This window comes from Erithacus rubecula (genome assembly GCF_903797595.1).
Source record: "Erithacus rubecula genome assembly, chromosome: 17".
NCBI classification, from domain to species: domain Eukaryota; kingdom Metazoa; phylum Chordata; class Aves; order Passeriformes; family Muscicapidae; genus Erithacus; species Erithacus rubecula.
The window spans coordinates 13,271,222-13,291,249 of record NC_136669.1 but is presented as its reverse complement, the minus strand read 5'-3'; the positions used below and the strand labels follow the sequence as shown (position 1 = coordinate 13,291,249).

Sequence of the window (20,028 nt, the reverse complement as noted above, 5' to 3'; positions counted from 1 at the left end):
CCAAGGCTGCTTTTTCCTCAATGTTTTTAAAGAGTTTCAGTACAGTAGTTCTGCTATTAAGCTGAAAAGAAAGTTATCAGTAGTGGTTCTCAGGTGCTGGGCCACTCAGGAGGAGTTGTTACCTTTAATCCTCCTCTTCAGTTTGTTCTTCGTGCTCATTAAGGATTGGGCATGGAATTAGTTTCTATTGCTAGTAAATTTGCTCTGCTGTGGTGAACAGTTATTTAGACTTCAGACAGTTAAGCCTCACTTTATTTTCATAATTTGATTTGTTTTAATCTTGTGAGAAACAGTAAAATTTTATTTTTATAACCATTTTGATATGCTTTTACATATCTGGCGTGTAAGGGAACATCTAGGGTGATTATCATAAATCTGTATTGATTCTGGATTTTTTTTCTGAAGGTGTTTTTCTATTATTGTTCCTCTGTCCCTGCAGTGTCCAAGCCATCTTCCCCACTCCTGATCCAGCAGCACTGAAGGATCGCCGCATGGAAAACTTGGTGGCTTATGCCAGGAAAGTGGAAGGAGACATGTATGAATCTGCTAATAGTAGGGTATGTTGCTTCAGTCCAACATGTGACAGAACAGTAGCATCACAAATCTTAGAAGTGTAAAGAAAGCCACAGAGGATCCCTCTTCATGAGGAAAGTCATGTTTTCAGTGTGTGACAGTGTGTGGTCCCAAGCAGTGTGATTCATGTCACTCCAAGCTAATTCACCCCTTAGCTCTAAACACCATCACATCCATCCCTACTTGAATCCTTCTGAAACTGTGGTTAACTTTCAGGAAGCTTGGAGCACAGCTTGCAGCTCTTGATGTTTCCCTAACTGACTTCCTCCCTGTTTGGGAGTCTGTGTAAGCAGTAGTTTTGCAATTCTCCTAGTGCCTCTTTGCCACTGGAGGTTTTCTCTAGGACCCAGTGCTGTTCCACTGCTCATCTTCCACCTGTAGTGGTGGAATGAATTCTCCTCTGCTCTTCAGCCCCAGGAGTATTTGGGCTAAGACATAAAAAGTCAGTTTGGCTGCTTTGTGGATGGAAAAAGAAATAGAATTCCTGTTTCAGTTAATGATTTTTGCTCTGTTTGCAGAATTCCTGTTGTAGTTCATTATTTTTGTTCTGTCTGCACAGAGATGTCAGTTCAAATCTCTGTTACTTGAAGGGAGCAAACCCCTGTTGATTGACATGCTGAGGATATGATATGGTGGTAATTCTACCCCAAAGGAACCACTCCCTGAAAGTTTTCATTGGGAAAAGACAACAATATTAGTGCCAGTAGTAACACCCAGCAGGATCCTACCTGATCAGAAACTTGAGATCCTTTCTTAAGCAAGGGAGGAGCATCTAAAGAGAGTAGGTAGTGGTGTTTCAGGTGATATTCAGATGATCCAGTCAGAGACTTCTGCCTCTCTCAGCCCACTTGCCAGAAGAGCTGGAGATGGAAATTCAGGTTTTATTTCCTAGAGGAAAGCAGGCAGTGGCCATACTTACAGTGCTGCTGTCTCAGTGTTGGCCAGTACCCACATTGTGTCCTCTTTGTAGCTACCAAGAGGTTGGAAGACTTGGGTGTGCTCAGCTGTGGTTACCCTGGCAGCTTCAGAGACCAATTTTAGATAGAAGGAGGATTTCACTGTCACACCTGGCTGTCTAAATACCTTCTCAGTAAGGATGAGCACAGCAAACTCCTGATTGGAAAATTAAATGCCTTCTGACAGACAAACACCCAGAAGTATCTTCTCCTCACCCCTCAAAACAGCTGTTGGAGCCTCATGGCCAGAAGTTTCTGTTACTGGAATTCATCTAATGTATTTGGCTCCAAGCAGCAAACTTGGAAGAAAGGAGTAATTCAGAATGTGTTAACGATGCCATGAGGAATTACATCCTCCTTTTCTGGGGAGCTTCTGTTCTCCTTTGACACTGAAAAACAGATTAAGTAAGAGGCATCATTATAAGGAGTTTTTGCTGTTCTAGCATTGTGTGCTCCTTGTGAACACAGCCTTTGCAGGAATCTTTGCAGTGGGAAAGCAGCACAATATTAAATTTACAAATAGGAACTTGCAACTGAAGTGACTTCAGCAGGAGAAGGGGTGGGGTTGTAAAGCTTTTAAACTGGCAGCAGAAAATGTCTGCACTGATTTTTGAGAAACTCTTTTGAGGAGAGAAGTGACCTGAAAAATAAAGCTTTATATTGCATGACTGGACTTCCTTAACAAGGCTGCTGAGGAATACATATCTCATATTAAGTTTTGGGAAAATAATTCAATCCTGCTGTAATAACACATGCTGGTTTTGTTGAATGTTTAATAAAAATGAGAAGATTATGTGTAAGCAGTTCTCAACCTGTGTTCTATGTCACCCTGGGTTCTAAGGGCATGGTGACCCCATAGAAGAAATGTAGCCTTGAGGGTTTGTGGGGGTTTTTTTTGCCTTTAGCAGGTGCATAATCTCATGCACTTGGCAGATGTGTGTCCAGCAATTCCTGACAAGCAAAATTGTCTACGTGGTGTGCACTGTGACTGTCTTATTGGATCTGTTGTCAGTGTGGGTTGAGTAAAATGGATTTTTCATCTTGTACAGATGTAGTGTTTACTTGTTTCTGCCTGTGGACTATTTTTCACTGAATTTTCTCCATTCCTTTGAGGTTTTGTCTGGTTTTGTTTATCCCTTGCCATGATTGTTGATAGACTCTTCAGGAAAAGAGCAGTTCCTTTCTTTATGTAAAAATTGATCTGTCCTTAACATCTGTCTCCTGAAAGTTTATTCAGTGTAACAGTGTGCTGGGAATGTCTTGTTCTTTTGTCTGTGGATTAGTGAAAATGTTTATGATTAAAATAACATTTAAAAATCATTAACACATAGAAACTAAATCACAGCTTCCTGGGTTTTGCTGAAGCAACAGAGAACCTCCAGCCCTCTCCTTTTTCTGCTAATTTAGTCAGAGTAGGTATGCAGGGTAGCCATAAAGCAAGTGTGATTTCTGGAAGCTTTTTTTTTCCCTTTTCTGCATTAAAGCACAAAAATCTGCCTTAATTTACAGGATTCTGAAAAGAAATATTTAGTTTTTCAATTAGACAGGTGCATACATTAAAAAACAAAACAAAAAATACCCATCCCAAAACCAGATGATGGTATTCAGATAAGACTGAATGAGTTTTGCTCTTGCTGATTACTCTTTATTTTTCCCTTTTAGGATGAATACTATCATTTATTAGCAGAGAAGATCTATAAGATACAGAAGGAGCTGGAAGAGAAGAGGAGGTCTCGTCTCCATAAGCAGGGGATGCTGGGGAACCAAGCAGCCTTACAGACCCCTGGGCCCCAGCCCCCAGGCATCCCCCAGGTGGCTGCTGCCATGGGCCAGGCACAGCCCGTCAGGCCCCCCAGTAAGTGCTGCTTCCCAGGAGTCTTTGGACTCCAGTTCATCCTGAGATTGTATCTAAAACTGGTTTTGCTGACTGTTCTGGTGTTGTGTTGCAGATGGGCCAATGTCCATGCCAACCGTGCCTATCAGTCGTATGCAGGTTTCTCAAGGTATCTGTTTTCCTCTCTAATTGCAGTTTGTGGGTTCAAAATAATTCCTGGGGGGAAAAGCTGATCTTATGTTGGGGTTTTTTTTGGTGTTGGGAGGGAGGAACTACCAGGGCTGCCTTTTTTTCAGCACCATTTTTTGGTGTTGCTCTGTGTGTCAGTGTTAACAATATGGATCCAGCACTTTGCTGGGGATTGGGAATTAATTCAGTGCTTCCAAAGAGAGGACAGCTCAGGCAAGCGTAGTGTGGGTAATCTCATTTAAAACACTCTAAAGGGGGAGGGATGATGGTGTGGTTTTATCAGTTAATTAGCCAAAAATACACCTGTAGCTGGAAACACAGCACAGTAGTCCTAAAATCTGTGTAACTAATGATAGCCTTTCTTAGTTTCTGATAGAAAGTGCATTTAGAAAAGCCTTGGAACTTGTTCACAGCACTTGCCATTACTCACTTAGGCTGCTGTGAGCTCATGAGTAGTTTTCTTCCAAAAAACAAACCCATGACTTTTAGGTGCTTCAACTTCCTTCAAAAAAATGTCCTCAGCTATTTAATTTCTTGGTTCAGAGTTAGTACTAAGCCAAAATTTGTGTTGGAATGTCCTTGGGAAATTAAATACTTTTTAAATTCATTTGAATAGGAGAACAAGTTGATAACAAGTACAGCTCCATAATTACAGCTTTAGACAAGTTTTTTGAAGGGATTCAATGTTTTGTACGAAAAGTACAACCCCTGTTAAAGCATTTGCCAGCTTTTATCCTGATTTGAGGCTTGGAGTTGCCTTCATACATCCCATATGTATTTTTATCATATTTACTTCAACTGTTTCAGTGAGCCCTGAATAAGACATTGCTGTTTCAAAGCAAATGCCTGATTTTAAGAAGGTATTATTTATAAACAGCATCCTGTCTGTGCAGATCATCCAGCATCCTCTGCAGATCATCTATTCTTCATCTTTTGCATTTAAATTTTTTTAAAGACACCAAAAACTGTATTTCACCCTGACAAATATTTTTCTAAACACTTCTTGCATCCTGATTTGTCTGTCAGATCAAGTAACTCAAAACGCAGGGCGGTCGAATTGCAGTCGCAATAACTGTTAATTTTATAGTAGAATATAGCTCCATCAGTTCTGCTGACTTGTTCCTAATGAGTTGTTTTGGGGGTGCATTTGCAGGAATGAATCAGTTTAACCCCATGTCCATAGGGAATGTACAGATGCCCCAAGCACCGCTGGGCCCGCGGGCGGCGTCTCCGATGAACCACCCGGTGCAGATGAACAACATGGGCGCCGTGCCCGCGGTTTGTACCCCCTAAACCCAGCCCTGCCCTCACCTCAGCCCCTCTGCACAGCCCAAGCCACACAGCACTGCTGCAGATTTCATGGATAATTTCATGACAACGCAGCAGATCTGCCAGGCTTTCGTCGAGGCGTTTGTTTGTGGTATTTGCGTGTTCCAAAAACACCAAGCAGAGCTTTAGAGGGGCACGTGCCACAGGTGCAGTAATCCCCAGCAATCTGTGGAAGAGCATCTACTGTCTTGGCAGTATATAAACCACCTTTGTTCCTGCATGAAAACATGTTTTTATTCTTTAGAAAAACAAAAATATTTTCAGTTTTCCTGGATTCTCTCTGTCATCCCAGAGAACAAAACAGAGTTAACACTCTGAATATTACCTGTTAAAAATAATGAGTGCTGTGGAACAAATGCTGAAGTTACAGATACATGCCCACATCCAGTTACTGTAATACAGCCAGTTTTCCTTTTATCTTTTGTCCTATCTTTTGATTGATTTCAATGTATTTCCCTTTGTCCTGCTTTGTAATACTAAATGGTAATTAGTTAATCTGGGTGTTAATTTTCAGATGGCAATGTCTCCTTCCCGAATGCCTCAGCCACAGAACATGATGGGAGCTCATTCCAACAATATGATGGGTCAGGCTCCTACCCAGAACCAATTCCTGCCCCAAAACCAGTTCCCAGCATCCACTGGAGCTATGAATGTGAACAATGTGGGCATGGGTCAGTCAACAGCCCAGGCCGGGGTGGCACAGGTGAGATGGGTTTTCTAAGATTTATTTGCTCTTAATTATTTTGCTCTGATTTATTTCCTTTACTTCTATTTGTTTATTTGTATTTCTATATCCATTGTTTGTAGTCACCCCAATTTTGGGGATCCTGGGTTACATCTGCCTTCCTCAGAAGCTCTTACATAACTTATCGACATCTGTTAATGGGGGCGCAACGCCCTGCAATTCCTGATTTAAATCCCTTCAAAATGCATGTGATGAGGTTTTCAGGGGAAATAGCAGAAATCACTTTATGGGGTGCCTATGAACATATGTTTTGTCTCTGTGTGGACCAGAGTAGCTAACTTTAAATCTAGGATTATAGCAAGGTGGTTGGGCAAGATCTTCTAGAATTTTAACTTCTTTGCTTCTGGAGGAAAAATTGTTGGTTTTCTCCCTTAACATTTTTCTGTTGCAGCAGTGGTCAGTGAAGTAGCAGCTGTGCTTATGATGCCAAAGTATCTGCTTTTCCAGAGGGCAAGGCTTGTTGTTTAACTCAGAGCCCAAGTAATTCAGGCTAGTTAAAACCTCCAGAGTTCTGCAAGATGACTTAGATCAGGTTGGGAAGGGCTCTGTCGAGTCAAGTTTGGAGTATGTTCAGGAGGGAATGTCTTCAGTTTCATGGGCCCTGGCTCAGTTGTTTGACTGCCTTCGTGGTGAACATTTTTTTCCCAATGCACTTAATTCCATGAAACAGCCTCTGTAAAGACAATATAAAAGTGTGTTTTAAATTTGAAACCTCATCTGCAGCAAATTATCTGATTTGTATTTCTAAGAGTAACACTTACATTTGAGGATGGAGTATTCATTTTTATCACCAGTTATCTTATGCAGTCTTCATAAAATGTATCACTTAAAGGTTTAAGTACATCCAGAGTATTTTAATGTTACTGCTCTGAAAAACAAATCCCATGCTTTCTGAAGCATCTTGAACAGTTTAATTAGAATTAAAAAGAAAACAAAAATACTCTTCTTAAGTCTTGTTCTGTGCAACAATAGCATTAAATGTGTTGACCTGCCCTCTAAAGCAGAGCTCCCTCAGAGTCCTGGCCTAAAAATGAGTATTTGCTGAAAACCATTTTGTGTCGAAGCCTGACCTTTGCCCAGCTAATGGCACAATTTAGAGGCTGCCTGTGGGTTTCTGTGTTACTGGGATTGTGAGGATTCCCTCTCTATGCCAGTGGAATTAAAGCAGGACATGCATGGCAGTAGATCTGGGAGAAAGGTCCTTGAGAGCTGATGGCAGAAATGGGAGCAGCCATCAGCAGCAGCAGCGTTTGTGGCCGATGTGACAGGATCCTGCCAGGGAAGGCTGCAGGGCTGTGATTGAAAGGATGAGTGCATTGCAGGCTCTCTGAGACTCTCTCTCTCTCCCCAGCAGGGGCAGGTTCCCAGTGCTGCTCTTCCCAACTCGTTGAACATGCTGGGGCCGCAGGGCGGGCAGCTGCCGTGCCCCCCGGTGACGCAGCCCCCCCTGCACCAGAGCACGCCCCCCGCGTCCAGCGCCGCCGGGATGGCGCCCATGCAGCACCCAACCCCCCCGGGGATGACTCCTCCCCAGCCAGCAGCACCCACCCAGCCATCCACGCCGGTCTCCTCCTCGGGACAAACTCCCACCCCGACGCCGGGCTCTGTTCCCACGGCCACGCAGACCCAGAGCACCCCCACGGGGCAGACTGCGGCCCAGGCCCAGGTGACGCCGCAGCCGCAGACCCCTGCCCAGCCCCAGTCTGTGCCAACCCCACAGCCAGCCCAGCAGCAGCCAACCTCTGTGCAGGCACAGCCACCTGGCACTCCAGTAAGTACCAGGCAGTCCCCTCTGCCTTGTGTCGTGACATCCCACGAGTGTCCCTGTCTGTAGCACCATGTCCTGAGTGTACACAGCCCATAGCTGTCCACAGCAGCTTCTGCTTTAGGCCAGGGGGTTGCTTAGAGATGTGTAAAATGTGTGTGTTCAGATGTTCTCAGCATTGTGTGAAGGAGGGGGGGTCGGATGGCTGAACTGCTCAAAGTAAAACTGGCGGCAGTGTGCAGAAAGATGAGGTGTAACTGGCCTAAATACTCTGTTTGGCCATAATCAGAATCTTTTCTGATCCTGAGATTTGCATAGTTTTTTTCCTTTTAAGATACAGCCAGGGCAAATGCACGTTTCAAGGAATGTACAGTGTTTTACTGGGCAGGTGTTTTCTCTGTAAAAGAAGCCTCTTTGGGGCAGAATTCTTCCTTAGCTTCTCCTCTGCAAAGCAGAGTTATTAAATGTGTAATATCACAACTTGGCTACAGTGACCTGTATCCATGTTCTGCACTGTTGTAGAATATCATCTCATGTCTCTTTTGTGCTGTTCATTTTTAGTAAAGGAAAATATTTCTATATATGCAGTGTCTTTCTTTTGTACTGTTTTTACAACAGCTATCCCAGGCAGCAGCTAGTATTGATAACAGGGTCCCCACCCCTGCCTCAGTTGCTAGTGCTGATACGAATTCCCAGCAACTAGGACCAGATGCACCAATGCTAGAAAGCAAATCAGAAGTTAAAACTGAAGAAACTGAGCCAGAGACTAGTGAGACACAAGTGGAAGCTAAGACTGAGGTAAATGAGATTCTCTACAGCTTAACTGAAAGCAGTGATAGATATAAAAGCACTTAATGATGTGTCTGACTCGGTGAGCTAAGGGGCGAGAGGAGGGTCGTTACTGCAAAGTAACTCCTGAGGAAAGCCATGGATGGAAAGTGGTTCAACAGTCTCAAACTAATATTTTGATGTCTGAAATTTGGGTTGGAGGTGTAACAGTACCTCTCATTGCATCCTTTCTTAAGGTGGAGGAGGATTTACAAGGATCTTCACAAATAAAAGAAGAAACAGATGGAACAGAGCTGAAGCAGGAGCCAATGGAAATAGAAGAAAAGAAGCCTGAAATGAAAGCAGAGGTGAAAGAGGAGGAGGAGAGTGGCACTAATGGAACCACTTCACAATCCACATCACCATCCCAGCCCCGCAAGAAAAGTACGTGTGTGAAAACTCAGTCCCTTGTGTGCCTTGCTTTCACTAACATTTGTTTGCCATAGTCTCAGCTCCTGCTGGGAGGTCTGTTTTGCACTTGTCTTTCCAGCACGTGGAGCTCTGGGAGGTCAATACTCTGTAACCTAATTTTGAAAGTAGCATTCCTTTAATGTTACATGAATCAGGTGGGAAAAGCAAGTCACTGTAACGTTGATCTCAGCAGTGCCTGCCCAGAAGGACCAAGGCAGTCAGGCAGTGATTGCTGGAGGAATCAAACACATAAATCCCTCCCTGTACATCTTGGTGCTCTTTGAGGAGAGCTCAGTGTAGATAAGAGTGCTTTCAGTAGCCAAGAATATCCATCACTTTTCCTGTTAAGGGGCTGCACACACCACCTTTATCCTGAGTTTTGTCACTTTTGTGAGAATCAAGCACTTGAACTCTCCTGAACCTGTGTTTCTCCTAGGCTGGACTGCTGCAGGAGCCTTAAATCTGTTTGAGAGTCCTGTGTTTTCAGGACTTGAAAGTTTTCAGTGTAGTGTTCATTTGCTCAGCAGTCTCTCAAATTAAGCTGCAGTGTCAGCACAGATTGAGGTATGACTGCATCTGTACTCAAGGAAACTTCATGGTGTTGCAGGGTGTGTAAATGTTTGGGTGCCATGTGTTATTAAGAAATAAATAAGATTATTAAAACAGAAATATATTTCTCTGCTTACAGTGCAGGTGTTATGGCAGGCTGCAAGTTAAGTTTTTGGACTCAAAAACCTTATCAGTTTTGAGACCTCTGTCTTTAGGCATCTGTTTTATTGAGGTGGTGTTTTCTGTGGTTAGTTTTTAGTTTTCAACCAAAGGGAAGCTTTCAACATGCTGCAAATGCCTAAAAAATCTGTATCTCTTGATGTGCTTTGGGTTGCATTTGGTTACTAACCATGATCACTATAAAACTCATTTTCCTGCAGATTGATGTTTTCAGCTGCGGAGTGGGGCACCCAAACAAGAGCCTCCTGCAGAACCAACTGGCAGAGCCTTTTCCAACCCAAATGTAGCACAGGGAGTAGAAAGCTTATTAACATTTCTGAGCCAGTGATATTCCCAGTGGAAGGAATCACTGCTGCCTGGTAGGAATGTGCTTGCACAGGGAAGGATCTTGCAGAGTCAGTTCAGGCTGGGTCACCACATATTCCAATTCCTCCTTCAGTGACACAATTTTATCATGGAAGTTTTGTCACCCAGGAACTGTGTAAGTGCAGAGCACGTGCAGTGTGGGCAGGTACAGCCACAGACACGAGTTTCACTGGTGACACTTTCCCACCAAGGAGTTGGTTCAGTGTTAATTGAGCATTGGTATTAAAAGGCTGAATAAACCAAGAGGTATTGTGGAGTAATTATGCCAAGTGTGCTGAAGGGATAGGTGATATTTTAAAGCTGCTGAAGAGACTGATCAGGAGTTTTGCATGGTTTGCAAAAATATTGGGAAATCTTCCTCCTTCCCATGCAGGCAGATTCCTGAGGGCCATCCCAGAGTTAGCAGGCACTAAGGGGAAGTGCCATGGACTGGGTGCCATAACTTAGCAAGCAGAGCCTTATTTTGCCTTTTTTTCACAAATCTAATGTGAACAAGAAAGAGAAGTCATAGCTCCTTGCTTTGCAGTCTCAAAAAACCCTCTGTAATGTTCATTTGAGAAGCTCCTGTCTCCTTGTCCTTGGAGATGGTTTTACTGGTTTCTTCACTTCTTTGTAAGATATAGTGGAAAACTTGCAGGAGCTTGGGTTTGAGATGTATTTGTGTGTGTTGTCCTTGTAATTTTGAAAATGTCCTGTCTTCCTTTATGAATTTTCTCCTTAGTAATCCTAAGCAGACTTGCCTCTGTTTAAAAAAAAAAAGCAAAAAAAAATTAAAAGGTAGCATTGTACTCTTCTTTGGTAGATTATATGTCATGGTGAGTCAGGCAAAGATCCCATTTTCTTTTTGCCACCCACACATCCAAGACAGAATGGGATAACTGGATGCCAGCTCCTTACAAAGGTCTTCAAGCTACCAGAGGAGAACGGAGAGCATTTAATTTTGGAAAAAGGAGAGAGGGAAAAACAAAACTTCCTTGTAAAATTCATGTAGAGGGAGATGCTATGATCAAATGTGCTGGTATTAGTCATAGTCCTTGGAGGCAGAGCAGCTGAAGATTAAGGCAACTTTTCTTTGTGCTTTTAGGTAAAGTTATAAATTGAAATAACAATTGGATTTTCATTTTGATTTCTTTTCAAACTTCAAAATAAGTGTAGGTTATAAACTTTATCAGTAAAGGTAATTAGGCTTTAAGGAACTTGGCAAAAGTCACACTGGATCTCTGTACTTTGAGTTTAAAATAAGATTGGATTTACTTTGAAAGATACTGCTGCTTAGTGATATGTTATTATAGGAGAAAATTCTAAAAGCAATGTCAAGCAGGTAGTCAGAATAGATTATTAAATGGTACTTTTTGACCTTTACATTTCATTAAATGAAATAATTCTCATTATCACATTATGAGCTATCTGAATCAGAGCAGTCTAGAATATACTGTTCCTCATTAATGGAATTTAATATTTATTTCTGTTCTCAAGAATCCCATAATATAATGTGTAAGAATTGTTTATAAAACTTTGGGAGTCTGCAGTAGGGAAAAGTGCCTGCATGTATGGTATTGATAAATATGGAAGAGAATTGCCATTTTGTTGGGACTGAGACTATGGCAACAGCCGAAATGATCATACAACCTATGGAGTAGTGTCAGCTTAATTTATCTTCCTTTTTGTTGTGTGTGTACCCTTTAAAATTGTAAATTTTGAACTAGATGTCCCAAAAAGCAATTTCTATCATTCCAAAATACCATTTGAGTGAGAAAAGCAATGATCAGCCTCACAGGGGTCGCTGAGCCCTGTTGATTCAAGTGCTTTTAGCAGAATTAATTGCTCAATTTTATTGATATCATTCTCATTTCTTCCAGGTAGATAAATATTAGATGCCATCCTGCTTTCCTTAGTTGTCTTTTTCTCAATGATAGGCATTCTTCCCTATTTAAAGACACTGTTCCTAAGGAAATAAATGTAATTACACTGCTGAGATGTTCAAAGAGCTCTCCAAGTTATCATTATTTTTCAGAAAATGTATTGCCTTTTTTTGTCCTTGTCAGCCACTCTTGAAAGAATCGTGGCTGTTGCCATGCCACTGTTGCCAAGTGGTGGCATAGAAATCTGGAAGTATTAACACTTTCAAAATCAATTAATGATCCATCAGAGCAGGACTGTTTGTACACTGTGGCCAGGAAAATTCCTGTGCCAGCTCTCAGGACATCTGGTCACTCTCTGTAGAGCTGGCTCTTCATCCCTGCCCACTGCAGTGGGTTTTGCTGGAAGAACCTTGGCTTGGAAATAGTGAACAATAGGTTGGGAGGGAGGGAAAGTGATGCTCAGCCTCTCCTTTGAGGAGAAAAGGTTCATTCATGTTGAAACAATTGATTTAGTTGGATTCTGTATAAGTTTTGAGGGTTTTTTCAATGCTCTAGAATATGTATCATCATGGGCTAGAGTTGTTCCCATATCCCTGTTTTAGGACTCTCCCCTGCTATGATCTGAGTAAATACAAGGCTGTGCTTGCCTCTTATAAGTGTGGTTTTGCCTCTGATCAGAAAAACCCTTTGCAGAGTTTTAATTAACATATTTCTTCGGGGGTTTTTTAGGCGAGTCAGGAGGTTTGGAAACATGAAGGGCAATTTTCTAACTTTCCTGGCTTCCATCACCAGTTTTCAAGCCCGAGGAGCTGCGCCAGGCTCTGATGCCCACCCTGGAAGCTTTGTACCGGCAGGACCCCGAGTCCCTTCCTTTCAGACAGCCTGTGGATCCCCAGCTCTTAGGGATCCCGGTGAGTCAACATCACATCAACCCTCTAACACATCCTCCTGCTCTCGTGAACATTTTACCTATGTTTATTGCAAATATATTGGAAACTTTAAAACTCAGGGTTTTATGCGTTTTGGCAGGATTATTTTGACATTGTGAAGAACCCCATGGATCTGTCGACCATCAAGCGCAAGCTGGACACGGGGCAGTACCAGGAGCCCTGGCAGTACGTGGATGACGTGTGGCTGATGTTCAACAACGCCTGGCTCTACAACCGCAAGACTTCCCGCGTCTACAAGTTCTGCACCAAGCTGGCTGAGGTGTTTGAGCAAGAGATTGATCCAGTCATGCAGTCCCTGGGCTACTGCTGTGGCCGCAAGGTGGGTGTCCAGAACATCCCCCAGTGGCCCAGGGGATTGTTATTCCCAGCAGCACACTTTGAGTGCTCTTATTAAAAGTGAGAATATGGAATGATAAAAGTTTGGCTTTGTTGTAAATGTGTTCAGGGTTAAAAAGGTTGATAGCAGCTCTGCTCTTCTGTTATTGTTGTTGTGTGAGGATATCTTCTTTAGTTATGAGTAACATTAAAATATTCCCATGGGTACAAAGCAGAGGTCGAAGAGTCAGCTGCTTTTAGAGTTAAGGATTGTCACCAGATTGAGAGGGCTGTGCTGGTACATTCACAACAGCTGGAAAAGTGGGATGGCCATGGCAGCGTCCTCTGATAGCCACAAGTGTCAGGTTTGCCTGATGAACAAAATGCCCCGTTGTGAAGCTGCTTTTCTCCTTTGTTTTGCAGTATGAGTTCTCTCCCCAGACCTTGTGCTGCTATGGCAAGCAGCTGTGTACAATTCCCCGGGACGCTGCCTACTACAGCTACCAGAACAGGTAAGTCCTTGAATCCAGGTTTTTCCCTATTCAGGGAGTGAGACCTCTTTTGAATTCTCTGCACATGCAGAGGATGAGGAGGATTTTTTACTTGCCTTTGTCAGCTAAGTCAGGGAAAAGTTCTTTTTTTTATCTTTCCACGCTGTCCTTTTGCAGGTGTTTCTGTTTTTCTGTGCTGCAGTGTGAGGCACACTGTTCCTTAGTGCTCATTCTTAGCCAGGCTGCCCCTTGCAATGCTTCAGTGCAGGTCAAGTTGTCCAAATTTTGTGTTTTCCATACAATGAGGAGAAGGGCATGCTGGAGGGAGAAGGGCAGAACTGCAGAAAGGCACTGGGAAATCCTGTTACCTTGTTCTTGCAGGTTTGTTTACAAGTTAGTGCCAGAATTTGCCAAGTAAAGAGTACAGTGATTGATTGCAAGATTTATGTTTCCCCTTCCTAGTCAGTGCTTAATTATTTTTAAATAAGCTTGGAAATAGCATTAAAAACTACTCAGAGACCCCATGTGAAAACTGAAATTTCTCTTATTTTTTAACTAATATTAGGACCTGGTGTTTCTATTATTATTAATAAATGATTCTTAGATAAATTTTCCATTTAATGCTTAAATCACCACTGTTAAAATCACAAAGCAAACACAAAACTTGGCTTTAATTTTGATTTCTTAGATGATGTGTGTCTTCCCCCCCCAAATAAAATGCACAATACAAATGGGCTGAGACAAAAGCTTTGTTTTAAATAGGGAAAAGGAAGTTATTAATTTCTTTCCAGAGGCTTGGCAGCCTCTAAGCTTTGCCAGCTGTGAAGTCACAGAACCAATTCAGACATCCAGCACTTGTATTTCCTCTTTTTGGGCCATCCCTTCTTTCCAAACATGCTCTTGAGAAGCTCTCAGCCTGTTGAGCCCCTGCTGCTGGGTCAACACAATGTGGGAGAGGAAAATGTGACATCCCACCTTGTGTGGGGGGTCCTTGGATGGCCTGTGAGAGGCAGAAAGTATTGACAGGCAGGAATAAATTAATGAGCTCTCATAAAAGTTTTTATACAGCCACTGTGTACTCTGCAAAGTCAGGCTGAAGAGAAATTAAACAATTAAAATGTAGTTAAAGAGACAGTTCAGTACTGGCATTGGGGAAAAAAAAACCCTTAAATACCATCACTGTTGGTAAAATTGAAAATACTTTTCATATTCTGCATCCATCTTACACATTCTGTATTTGGAAAGAATGGACTTGAAGAAGGGCTCATTTTTCTTTCAAAACTGTCTTCACAATTTAAGTTTGTGTTAAATAATTTTGATTATTCCATGGAAGCAATGTTGGTCATTGGCAAGAAGTCCAGGGTGGGTGGAACAGAGGGCTCCTCTGCACTGGGGGCTGCAATATTTCACTTTCCTGCCCATTAAAAACATGAAAGTCCATTTAAATCATAGATTTCTAGTCATCCAGTTGCCTTGAGAAGGGGGTAGGGGTTTGTGGTTTGAGGTGGGGTTGAGTTCAGGGGGAGTGTGAGGTTTTCTGTTTCAGGCCCACTAAATGAAGTGATGAATGATTGGGGCTTTTAGAAAGGTATTTCTGAAGATTAATCACCATATTGTTAAGTAATAATCCATTTTGCATAGAAAGCCCCTGTTCATCAGCTCTAAACCACTCAAATTTCCTGTGACAATGATCTTCAAATCTTAGATGTTCTTAAACAAATAATAAGTGAAAAACAAATTCCATGCTTCCAGCAGATCCTTAATTGGTCAAATGTTCTTAAATATTCCTTGTACAGAACAGACAAAAATTGGTTGCACTTAAAGTCCATTGTATCACATGACTAAATTACAACTAAAAATATTTAGATACCATTGAATGAATGAACTCGGGCACTACATTTGAGTCATTAAGTCAATTATTTGATAAAGAACCCTTTAGATTCCATAATAAAGCAGAAATTTAAGTTAGAGTATTCAGAAAATGTGTTCCATGTGTGAATATCCAGTTGAGAAAACCAAGTGGTGTTTGAGGTCAGTTCTGCCATCAGTTATGAATTTAGAATTGCCTTTGCACTTAATTACTGTTGGGAATTCACTTGTTAATGCTGAGATTGAACATTTTCTGGACTTTGGTGTTGAACCATAAGGTTGCTCTTTAATAAGCAGGAGTCACCTGAACAGTCTGCATTTGAAAAGCTTTTCATGTGTGATGTGTTGCAATAAGTGCATTCTTTGGGGTTTCTATGGCTGCTGTAACTAGAATATTGTATGTTTTTTATGGGTTTTGCTGGGTATTTGTGGTGACATGCAAAAGGCAGGTCTCTGTTTCTGAGGGTCCATATCCATAATAAGTTACAGCTATTGCTTCACCTTGGCTATTTTATGGACAAATGTTCATGATCTTTAGGTGATTCATTTTCACTGTACTTCAGTTTTTATTTCCTCATTTTAATATCATGGATTAAAGCTTAGAGTGCTTTGAAAGCCCATAAATTATTCTGAAAATGGATCAGAATTAACCTTTCCTGGGACTGTTTAAATGTAGCAAGTTATTAATAGGAGCTTTGGCCATGGATTTTTCTGGCTTCAGTCTCCTGTATTTGGGTCTTCCTGACTTTCAGTCCTTCCCAGTCTGACTCTTGAAATGATGAGCAACTGTATTAGTATATTTAGTACTAATTAGTACTAATACTAACTGTATTAGTAATGAAAACAGTGGAGGGGCTTTTTAATTGAAGACAAATTTAAAGCAGCACATTATAGGAAAAAAGAAATGGACAATGTGTAAAAGGATATAAAATTCTGTACCTCTTATGTTTGGATTTTTAAAATAAATTATTAGATACTGTGTTATCAGTTTAGGGATGGGGTGTAAGGGCAAGGGAAGTCAGTGGAAATGGGATGTGCAGTGCCTGTACCCAGCCCTGAGACCCTCCTCTCTAATAACCACAGTGGGTTTCTCATCCCCAGTGATAACAAATGAAAAGAATGCAATTGTTTTTCTCCTGGCCTTGTTCTGTTGCATTCTCAGCTCCCAAAGGCTGGTTTTCCCTGGGAGGAGCTGCCCTAGGAGGAGCTGGGTGCAGTTTAGGGGGGGTTAGGATGAGGTTGATAGCTGGAGCAGGCTCCTGCCTGCCACAGCAGCTGCTGAGCCCTGCTGGGGGCCTGGGGGGCTCAGGGAGCATCCCCCCTGCCCAGCACAGCCCCTGTGTGTCCCAGCAGGAATTCTGATCCATCCCATTCCAGGGTGCTGGCTCCAGGAGGTGTCTCTGGGCTCCAGGAGGTGTCTGGGGTGCCACACTGCTCAGTCCCCCTGCCTGGCTTGTTGGTTCACTGTCCCTGAGTCCCTGGTGCCCCTGGCACTCCCCATCCCCTGGCTCTGGTGTCTGAGTACTAAACCTGCTCCTTCTGTGCTGCCATTGCTGCTTCCACCCTCTCACCCTCATAAAGCTCCTTTAGTTTGATGATCCTTTGTGGCCTTCCTGCATTTTACAGCTGTGGCCTCTCTGTTACCTTTGTTCATGTGTGAATTCATATCCTTTCCAAACATTTAGCCTCTTTTTAAATTTTTGTTTTTTTATTTTAGTGACCCTGACAACTTTGGTTCCAGTTCATCTGAAACAAACAACCAAAAAAAAAAACCCAAACCAAACCAAAATACCCACCAGCCCTCCCCACTCCCCCACAAATCCATGTAATTTTGATTTTATTTTATTTTTTTCAAATGCAGATTGTATTTTCATATAGTTGTATTCCAGTTTACTCAGCCTGGTTTGTTAAACTGCAAAATTGGTTTTGCTGAGTATGACTTGGATTGGCTCTTGGTCTGGTGACCAAAAATTGTACCTAGCCTTTTATTTAATTTGTAAAGCTTAATTAATTCCACATCTTTAAACCTTTAATGTACCTGGTAAATATATTGTATGTATGTACAATATTTCATGTTGTTCACATATATACATATATTGTATTTATATAGATAAATGGCTGGAAACTCTGACCCATAATTGCATTTCTGTTAAATGTTTGTCTAGAGTATGGATTTGGTTTCATTTATATGAAAGAATATTAGCTGAGCAATTGGTCACATTTAATCTTACAGTCAAATTTTGAATTTATTGCTTTTATAGATTTTTCTCAATATTAAGTGTTTCTGCTTTTGCAGTTTTGACTCACAATCAGTAAATGCTTTCAGCATGTTTCCTAATTACTTAAATCTGTAATAAATGTGTCCTTAAAGCTTGTTGACAATCTCCTTTTTACCCAAAGGAAACTCGATCAGTCACAAGCCTGGAATCAAAGAAAATTTAAATTTTTTTCCCTGAGTGATGCAAATCAAATCCAAATTCTTCAATTTGAATCCTGTACAAAGGTAGCTCTTGGTGGCTACTCCATGAATCCTCCCCAAATTTGGCAAGTGAGGCCCAACACTTGTAGCAGTGTGTGAAATGAGACCGAATGCTAATCTGTGCTTTGCCTTGGCTTTCTGCTCTGTGTTGTCTTGGTGTTTGCGTCTTACCTCTCACGTCTGTGCTGTTTGTTCCCTCCCCTGTTCTCTAACCCTGCCCTCCCTCCCTCTGTGCCTCCTCATTGTCCACACTGACCCATCAATCAACCAACAACGTCCCCCCTTCCGTGGTGCTCCTGGTGATCTGCCCTGCCCTGGTTGGTGGCTCCGTGCTTGGGTGGCTGTGTTTGTGCTGGACCAGCTCACCCAAATATGGCCTTCTTGCTGACAGGTATCACTTCTGTGAGAAGTGTTTCACTGAAATCCAGGGGGAGAATGTCACCCTGGGTGATGACCCTTCCCAGCCTCAAACGTAAGTCTCTTCCTTTCCTCTGCATCCTGAATTTTGGGATGGGGAGGCGGGTGGGTGTCCTGGTTTGGGTGTGAAACTCAAACCCCTGTGGTGGTGTTTAGGGGGAAATGCCTTATTCCTTCCCAACAGATTTCTAGGGTTGGGTCTGTTTCTGTTTCTGTGTCCAGCACTGCTGTCCGTTCCCAGGATGGCAGACCCTGGATAATGTGGGAGGGGAGAAGTGGAAGCTGTGTCAATAAATATCAGTAATCCATCACCTTTTCTGGTGGAAAACTTCATCTAATTCTGATACCTCACCTTTTGAAGCACAGCTCATGTTTGTAAAACCAAAGACTTGCCTCTAAGCTGGCCAGAAAAATCAGATTTGAGACATACGAGCAGGTTTCAAAGGTGGCTGCTTTACTGACAGTAGCTTCCCTTCTTCTTTATTATTTTTACTTTATGTGTGGACGGGTATCTCCTGCTTTTAATTTACACAGAAAGGGAAATGGGGAAAATATTTTCTGTAGCTTAAAGTACAATGAACTGCATTGCTTGCTCTGACCAGAAAATAAATACTGAGGTGCTTTCTTCAGACTTGGGGTTTGCTGCAATTCAGCAAAGCATGATATTGTCTGAGCCTCTGATGTGAGGGTGCTACTGAGTTTTCATATTAACTCTTTGCCTCTAGAACCATCTCTAAGGATCAGTTTGAAAAGAAGAAAAACGATACCCTGGATCCGGAGCCGTAAGTACCAGGCTGTTGTTTTCCTCCCCAAAATCTCACTGCTTCCACTTGTCCTTGGGCCAGCAGGGCAGAAATGGGGCAGGGAGTAAAGAACCCTTCTTTTCCCCCATCCCTGCCCAAACAGAGTGCAGAATCCTTCCCTGGAATTCATGGCACAGCACCCAAAGTCAGTGTCTGGTTTGGTACCCCAGGGGAACACAGGAGCTGCTCCACGGACAGTTCTTTGTTCTGTTTTTTTGGAAATTCCAAGGGTGTGCCCTGCCAGGCTCTGCTCAGGACTGGGGATGGTCCTCCTTCCTCCAGAGCCTTTCACCCCAGGCTCTGTGCTCCTGAGGCACTTCTGCATTTCCCCCTTGTGGTTCTAAACCCCATTTTTCTCTTCACTGGGTGCTGAGCCCACCCAAGGCCAAGGTACCCTGTGTTACCCTGGGAGGTTCAGGGGAAGCCCAGCTGAAATTCTCCTCAGGAGCACAGGGTTGCCTTCCCTGCAGTGGGATTTTATCATCCTGCTCTATGTTCTCTGACAGTTTGAGGCACAAAAAACCACATTTTGATTCCTTTGCTTATCTTTGCAAATTCTAAATAGAGCTCCTCCCCAGTCCTAGAAAGCTGGGCTGAGATAGACCCCAGTGCATTTGGCTTCTTAACCTGCACTTCACTCTCTAACATCCATCCTTTTCCCATCCAATACAAGAATTCTGACATCCTATTTTGACCAGAAAACAAAAGATGAAAATAAGACTACAGCAGAACCATGCATGCAAAGACAAGTTAATACATGTTTTTTTGGCAGGGTGGTTCATGAATGACTAGTTCTTACATTTACAGTAAGTTGAGCAACCATTTATTCAGCTTATGGTTGTTGCAGCAATTCAGAATTAAATCTGTGGAGGTATTGTTGAGGATTCTGTGCAACTGGGACTCTGCTTAGAAAAGATCCAGAAAGAGTTGTGCATGACAGCCCATTTCAGATTTTTGAACCAGCACATTTTGCAGTTTATATTTAGGTATAGATGTGTATATATAACTTGCACGTGGATTGATAGATGTACATCTGAATCTATTCTGAATATTTTTTTAAACTTAGACAGAAATTGGACCTTGTGAAGTTGATTTAGTTCTTGACAGAGGGTTGGCA

At 42.4% G+C, this 20,028-nt stretch overlaps 1 protein-coding gene across 6 annotated transcripts in view; it reads left to right on the top strand.

The window, feature by feature from the left end:
- Nucleotides 1-20,028, top strand: part of CREBBP (CREB binding lysine acetyltransferase) — a 96,364-nt gene that overhangs the window by 58,393 nt on the left and 17,943 nt on the right. For 2 of the 6 annotated variants that reach the window (XM_079320497.1, XM_079320501.1), the window contains 13 exons: nt 440-557; nt 3,192-3,384; nt 3,479-3,532; nt 4,706-4,830; nt 5,396-5,584; nt 6,978-7,397; nt 8,010-8,189; nt 8,417-8,603; nt 12,380-12,498; nt 12,617-12,856; nt 13,276-13,364; nt 18,083-18,163; nt 18,834-18,890. In XM_079320497.1, the coding sequence (XP_079176623.1) occupies nt 440-557; nt 3,192-3,384; nt 3,479-3,532; nt 4,706-4,830; nt 5,396-5,584; nt 6,978-7,397; nt 8,010-8,189; nt 8,417-8,603; nt 12,380-12,498; nt 12,617-12,856; nt 13,276-13,364; nt 18,083-18,163; nt 18,834-18,890 (2,052 nt within the window). The remainder of the gene's footprint in view (nt 1-439; nt 558-3,191; nt 3,385-3,478; nt 3,533-4,705; nt 4,831-5,395; nt 5,585-6,977; nt 7,398-8,009; nt 8,190-8,416; nt 8,604-12,379; nt 12,499-12,616; nt 12,857-13,275; nt 13,365-18,082; nt 18,164-18,833; nt 18,891-20,028) is intronic. The other 4 variants (XM_079320500.1, XM_079320499.1, XM_079320498.1 and 1 more) reach the window with 4 other exon arrangements.